The sequence below is a fragment of the Ursus americanus genome, chromosome 13, assembly GCF_024610735.1.
Source record: "Ursus americanus isolate L20-20 chromosome 13, mUrsAme1.1.p, whole genome shotgun sequence".
NCBI lineage: Eukaryota > Metazoa > Chordata > Mammalia > Carnivora > Ursidae > Ursus > Ursus americanus.
The window spans coordinates 67,272,898-67,279,981 of NC_142139.1; the positions used below are offsets into that span (position 1 = coordinate 67,272,898).

At 37.5% G+C, this 7,084-nt stretch overlaps 1 protein-coding gene across 1 annotated transcript in view; it reads left to right on the plus strand.

The window, feature by feature from the left end:
- KCTD9 (potassium channel tetramerization domain containing 9) overlaps window positions 1–7,084 on the plus strand; it is a 33,266-nt gene extending 26,182 nt beyond the window's left edge. Inside the window, exons 10-12 of the mRNA XM_045774055.2 lie at window positions 4,122–4,227; window positions 4,970–5,103; window positions 6,904–7,084. Of these exons, the coding sequence (XP_045630011.1) occupies window positions 4,122–4,227; window positions 4,970–5,103; window positions 6,904–7,020 (357 nt within the window). The 3' untranslated portion in view covers window positions 7,021–7,084. The remainder of the gene's footprint in view (window positions 1–4,121; window positions 4,228–4,969; window positions 5,104–6,903) is intronic.

The following is a 7,084-nucleotide window of genomic DNA, read 5'->3' on the forward strand; positions in this document are numbered from 1 at the left end:
ATTTTGATTACTACAGCTCTGTAGTATACTTGAAATCTGGGATTATGATACCTTGGGGTTTGTCCTTCTTTTTCAAGATTGCTATTCAGGGTATGTTGTGTTTCCATATAAATTTTAAGATTATTTGTTCTAGTTCTGTGGAAAATGCTATTGGTATTTTGGGATTGTATTAAACCTCTAGATTGCTTTGGGTAGTATGGACGTTATAATAGTATTGGTTCTCCTAATCCATGAGCACTGAATATCTATTTGTGTCATCTTCAGTTTGTTTCATCAGTGTTTTATAGTTTTCAGAGTACAGGTCTATCATCTTCTTGGTAAAACTTATTCCTAGGTTTTTTATTCTTTTTGGTGCAATTGTGAGCAGGATTATTTTCTTAATTTCTCTCCCTTCTACTTCATTATTAGTGTATAGAAATACAACAGATTTCTGTATATTGATTTTTTGTATTCTGAGACTTCACTGAATTCAGTTACCAGTTTTAGGATTTTTTGGTGGACTCTTGGGTTTTCTTTATAGAGTATCATCTCATCTGCAGATAGTGAAAGTTTTACTTCTTTCTTACCAATTTGAATTCCTTTTATTTCTGTTTTCTTATTTGATTGCTATGGCTAGGACTTCCAGTACTATGTTAAATGAAAGTGGTTCAAGTGGATATCCTTGTCTTGTTCCTGGTCTTAGAGGAAAAGCTCTCAGTTTTTCTCCACTAAGGATGATGATGGTTGTGGGTTTCTCATGTATGGTCTTTGTTATGTTGAGGTATGTTCCTCTAAACCTACTTTGTTGAGGATTTTTATCATACATGGATGTCATACTTGCTAAATGCTTTTTCTGCATCTATTGAAATGGTCATATGGTTGTTACTTTTTCTCTCGTTAATATGATGTATCATGTTGATTGATTTGCGAATATTATTTGTATTTTTGTATGCCGGGAATAAATTCCACTTGATCGTGGTGAATTCAGTTTTTTAAATGTATGGTTGGATTCAGTTTGCTACTGTGGTTTGATGGCTTTCTTTAGTGATTTCCTTGGATTCCTTTCTCTTTATTTTTTTGCATATCCATTACAGGTTTTTGGTTTGTGGTTACAGGTAGGTTCATATATAACATCTTATGTGTATAGGTATCTATATAAGGTTGATGGTTGCTTGAGTTTGAACCCATCTTAAATGCACTAAATTTTTTACTGACTGGCCCCCCTACCCCCAACACACACACATTTTATGTAGATGGTGTCATATTGCATCCTTTTATTTTGTGAATCCCTTGACTTCTTTTTATGGGTATAACTGGTTTTAATGCTTTGGTTGTTTCAACCTCTGTACTGGTTTTATAAGTGATTCATCTACTACTTTTATTATATTTGCATTTACCTGTGAAATTTTTCCCTATTCTAATTCTCTTATTCCTGATTATGTCCTTTTTTTTTCCGTTCAAAGAATTGCCTTTAACATTTCTTGTAAAGCTGGTTTAGTGGTGATGAACTGCTTTAACTTTTGTTTGTCTGGGAAACTCTAGCTCTCCTTCTATTCCTAATGATAGCCTTGCTGGGTAGAGTATAATTGGTCTCAGGTTTTTTTCCTTTCAGCACTTTGAATATGTCATGCCACTACCTTCTGGCCTCCAGTGTCTGCTGAAAAATCAGATTGCCTGATGGAGTTTCCCTCATATGTAACTTTTTTTTTTCTTGGTGCTTTTAAATTCTCTCTTTATCACTACTTTTTGCCATTTTAATTATTATGTCTCTTGGTGTGAACCTCCATGGGTTGATTCTGTTGAGGTCTCTGTGCCCCCTGAATCTGGATTTATTTTCCTTCCCCATATTGAGGGTGTTTGCAGCCATTATTTCTGAAAATAAATTTTGCACCCCCTTTCTGTCTCTTCTCTTTCTGAGCTCTGTAATGCATATGTTACTACACTTGATGTCACTGAGTTCCCTTAACCTAGTCTCATTTTTTCATTCTTTTTTCTTTTTGTTGTTCATCTTGGTTGCTTTCCATTACCCTGTCCTCCAGCTCACTGATCCATTCTTCTGCTTCCTCTAGTCTACTATTTATTCCCTCTAGTATATTTTTAATTTCAGTTCTTCATCTATGATTGGTTCTTTTATGTTTTCTATCTCTTTGTTAAGGGTCTCACTGAGGTCCTTCACTCTTCTCAGATCCAGTAAGTATCTTTATGATCATTACTTTGAATTCTCTATCAGGCATATAGCTTATCTTCATTTCATTTAGCTCTTTTGCTGTGATTTTGTCCTGTCCTTTCATTTGGGACACATTCCTCTGTTTCCTCATTTTGTCTAACTCTCTGTGTCTGTTTCCATGTATTAGGAGAGTCAGCTATGTCTCCTGCTCTTAAAAGTAGTGGCCTTATGAAGAAGAGGTCCTGTAGTGGCCTGTAGTTCAATGGCCCTTGTTCACCAGAACCAGGCACTTCGGGCAGAGGTGTCTGCTATATGTGTTGCATGTCCCCTACTCTTGTGGCTGAACTGCTTTTGCCTTCAGTCCGTTGACTGCTTCAGTGCATTTTCCTGTTGTGGGCAGGGTTCGGTCCCTGTGCTGTAAAGGGCCAGTCTGGGGCCACCGTGGGCTTTTAGTTGGGTCAGACCAGATGCCTGCCACCAGCCTGTTTGCTGGTGCCTGTCCCTGTGCTGTCAAACCTTGGGAATTTTTGATAATAGTTACAGTCTGTTTTACCTGGGTGCACAACACAGAGAACCAGAGACGTTTATTTTCATATTATCAGCTTCCTGTCTTGTTAATATTTTTAGTATTTAAAATACAGTCATCAGGGTGCTTGGTTGGCTCAGTTGGTTAAGCATCTGCCTTTGGCTCAGGTCATGATCCCAGGGTCCTGGGATCAAGTCGCACATCAGGCTCCCTGCTCAGTGGGGAGCCTGCTGCTCCCTCTCCCTCGTTGTGCTCTCTCGCTGTCTCTGTCAAATAAATAAAATCTTTTTTAAAAATTAAAAAATAAAATACAGATGACTATCTTTTAGTTATTTTGGTCCTTCCAGGTCCCCATTTATCTTACCTCTCAGTCTGAGCTTCTGTATTACCTTGTATAAATGCAGAGGCAGAGATGGGAAGGTATGTGTGCATTTCTCAATTTTCTGTGATTTGAAATGATCTGTAGTGTATCTCCCTTTCCATAGAATTGACTGTAGGGTGAATGAAATTGCACTTATAAATCAGGATTTTTTTTGTTAGGTATGGCAATAACATAACTTGATATGCCTTAGGAGTTTAGAATATTCACTGTTGTAGTTTGAATGACAGCTACAGTTGTCATTTATATAGTGCCTTACAATTTTTAAGATAGCTTTACATTCATCATCTACTTTGGTCACAATTTGTGAAGTTCTAATGTTAATGTCACCTTTATAGCTTCCTGCCTTATCCAGTTGCTGTTGGAGTTCAGATCTGATGACATTGAATCCTTAGAGATAAATTAACATAACTTAAAATTCTAACATATATTTTCTCGTTTTTTACTCTTTGTATTTTGCACTGTTATTTGGGTGTTCAAGGTTGCCAGTATTGTGTAGTAGTGGTTGGTACAGAAAGACCCAACAAACAACTTGTAGCGTTTTGTAGTCAGATGATGCCTGGAACTGCTGGCCTTAGTATTCTGACCTTTGAAATGAAGGTAGTAGTAGCAGGATTGAACATCAAGAATTTCGTTGATTCTACAGAAATAAGGAAGAGAAATTCCTGCCCCAACAAGTTTATGCCTTCTTCACCCATACATGTCAGCTCTCACATCACACCCAGGGCTGTTCCTGAAAATAGAACTAGGATGTCATAGTTCTGACTCTCCAACTGTTTTCTCTAAGCTCTTAACGTTTTCTGTAAAATGGACATGCTATTGTTAATTGGGCTGTTTTTTTCTTTTTAAAACTGTTCTTTTTGAAAGAACTATTTCTTGAAATAGTTCTCAGTTCTTACTGAGTCTAGTTGGAAAAGTCTTCACTGTAAACAGAAAATAACTGATGGTGAGTGTATGGAATTGAGCTTCCATCCCTTGTCCATTTTTTCTTTTACTGTGTGAGCCAGTTTTTTCTTACCCAAACAAAAATCTGAATGTTAAAACATGGACTTCTCTCTTTTCCTCGTCAGTGTGCAAATCTCCAGGGAGTCAAGATGCTCTGTTCTAATGCAGAAGGAGCATCCCTGAAACTGTGTAATTTTGAAGATCCTTCTGGTCTTAAAGCCAATTTAGAAGGTGAGCTTCTATCTATAATTATGTTTCCTAAGGTGAAAGCATAACATGAAGTAAGTAGCCCAACAAAATAATTGTTATGGGAAAGTCATGACCACTGTAGGGAGGTACAGCTTTCTTCTATCCTCATACTTGGAGAATGAACAAAGGAGTAAGTCCTATCTTGGTCTCAGTCATGTGTCCGGCAAGAAGTTAGGAAAAATCAAGCCATTAGTATTGAATAAGGCTTTAGTTGGAGAATTAAATGTCAACATCTCAAACTTTGAAACTAAACAGCCTGCTCTTACACTGACTAACATGAATTTCAGTCTGCACAAAGCCAGGCAGTTTTGGTCATTGTTAGGTTTAATGTTTTCTTTATGAATTCCTGTTGCTCTGTTGTGTCAGGGAACCGGTCACTTGGTTTAGTTGTATGTTTAGAATACAGGGTACTTACCTTCCTTATCATAAACTTAAGGAGGCTGTTCTAAAAGGCTACTTATCCTAAGACTGAATTAAATTCCTCCCTCAGAAATATAGACTAAAACATTCTTAATTCATAGTATAAGCAAACAGTTTTTTAACAATGAACTCTTTCTATGTGGAAGTTAGTTGAGAGACTGAGATTTATGGTTCACAGAGTTCTTTCCAAAAGTTAAAGGAGCCTGTCATCATTCACCTCCATTAAGTCATCCTGCGGTTTTTTGAAGGTGGATGACTATAAATATTTTTAAGTTCAACTGCTCCCCAAATATGTTCACTTTAGGTGCTAATCTGAAAGGTGTGGATATGGAAGGAAGTCAAATGACAGGAATTAACCTGAGAGTTGCTACCTTAAAAAATGCCAAGTTGAAGAACTGTAACCTCAGAGGAGCAACTCTGGCAGGAACCGATTTAGAGGTGAGTCACCAATTTCTAGAGAGTTTTTGTTAATCTACAATTACTGAGTATCTTATGCAAAATTTATTGAAATTATAAACAAAGTAGTTGGCTGGTAAAATCTGCCAGGTGGCATGCCAGCACAGCTGGAGGGATGTTTTCTTATCAATTGCTTGCTTAAACAAATTTGAATCCCAGAGCAGGATTCAGTTACACAAGTCATAGATGCCAGTCTCAGATTTGAAGATTCATCTGATGTTTGCTCTAAGTTGATTTCATTTCTCCTCTTTTCCTTGGGTCTCCTTCAAGTAGATCAGTTTGATGGTGTTTTTATTAATCTAATTTATTGTGTGGGGGTTTGTTTGTTTTTTTTAAGATTTTATTTATTTATTTGACAGAGAGAGACAGCCAGCGAGAGGGGGAACACAAGCAGGGGGAGTGGGAGAGGAAGAAGCAGGCTCCCAGCAGAAGAGCCTGATGTGGGGCTCGATCCCAGAACACCAGGATCACGCCCTGAGCCGAAGGCAGACGCTTAATGACTGCGCCACCCAGGCGCCCCCTTTTGTCAGAATTCTATATGTTGTCTTGACTTGCAAATGTAGTTAGCAGACTTAAATGCTGTTGATAGGTCTCTCAGTGCTGCCCAGTAGAACTTTTTGCAATGCTAGACACATCCTAAATCTGTTTAGTACAGTAGCAATCAGCCACTATGGCTGTTGAGCACATGAAATATGGCCTGTGCAACTGAGAAATGGATTTTTAAATTTTATTTAGTTTTAATTCATTTAAATATAAGTAGCCACATGTGGCTATTGACATCATACTGAACAGTATAGCCCTATCCCAGAAAATCTGGCCTAGGTTGGATTGGAGAGAACAGTAGGTCAAAATTGGGCTTGTAATTGATTCTTTCCTTTTAAAAATGTTTTTGCCCGGTCTCTTAACAACAGAGTGGCAGGCCCCAAAGGTAAAAATAACCAGCCTAAAGCCAAAGTATAAACCTGTTATAAGGACAATTATTTAATTTTTTTATTATTTGGTACTGTCAGACCAAAGATGATTTTTCCCCTCCTTGGTTTTTTCTAACCATGTAGTCAAAGTCTTCCTGATTGCAACTGATTGCAAAGACTAATCAGGTTGACTATTGAAGGGCAGCTGGTGACATTCTGTCCTAAAAGGTTATGTCCCGTTGCCCACCATCCCCAGGGACTTATCCAAAATCTGTCTCATCTGCCGCTGTGATCTCAAGAGAAATTTTAAAACAGCTTCCAATTGTAGTGGTAGTTAACCATTGTATACATTTGCTAAAACTCATTGAACTGTGCATATAATTTTGGGGGGTTAAAAAAAAGGCAGTTCCCTGCTATAAAAATGTTTGAGTTGAGAAAAGGCAAAATCTCTTGCATGATTTAATTTTGTAAGTAAAATCTCTTGCTCAGATTTTTTTAAAATAATGTTTCCACGCCCTGCTTATGCCTTTTGTTATTGTCGTTGTTGGGTTGTAGTAAATTTGCATAAATAATAGGTACTACATTGGAGTCCGTTCTGGGTTTTAAATGACTGATTCTAAAATATATGAATGGAAGAGACATGCTTCCTCTTTAACTTTTATCTCTATTTGTGACGGTCAGCCTGAGTGTCACCTAGAGAAAATAAATCCAATAGAAGAAAATCTGCCTTTTTTCTTAAAACAAACGTTTTCCAGAAATAACTGATTTTCATGATAACATAAATTTCGTGCCCCAGGAATCATTTTGAGAGGGAACAGAGAAGGCCCTAAACCTCCATCTGAATTTCATGAATATTGTTTTTGTCTTGCAGAATTGTGATCTGTCTGGCTGTGATCTTCAAGAAGCCAACCTGAGAGGTTCCAACGTGAAGGGAGCTATATTTGAAGAGATGCTGACGCCACTGCACATGTCACAAAGTGTCAGATGAGAATTTCAGGGCTGGAGGAAGAAGTCCAAGATGCAAAATGTTTTACTTATCACTTTTTTTTTTT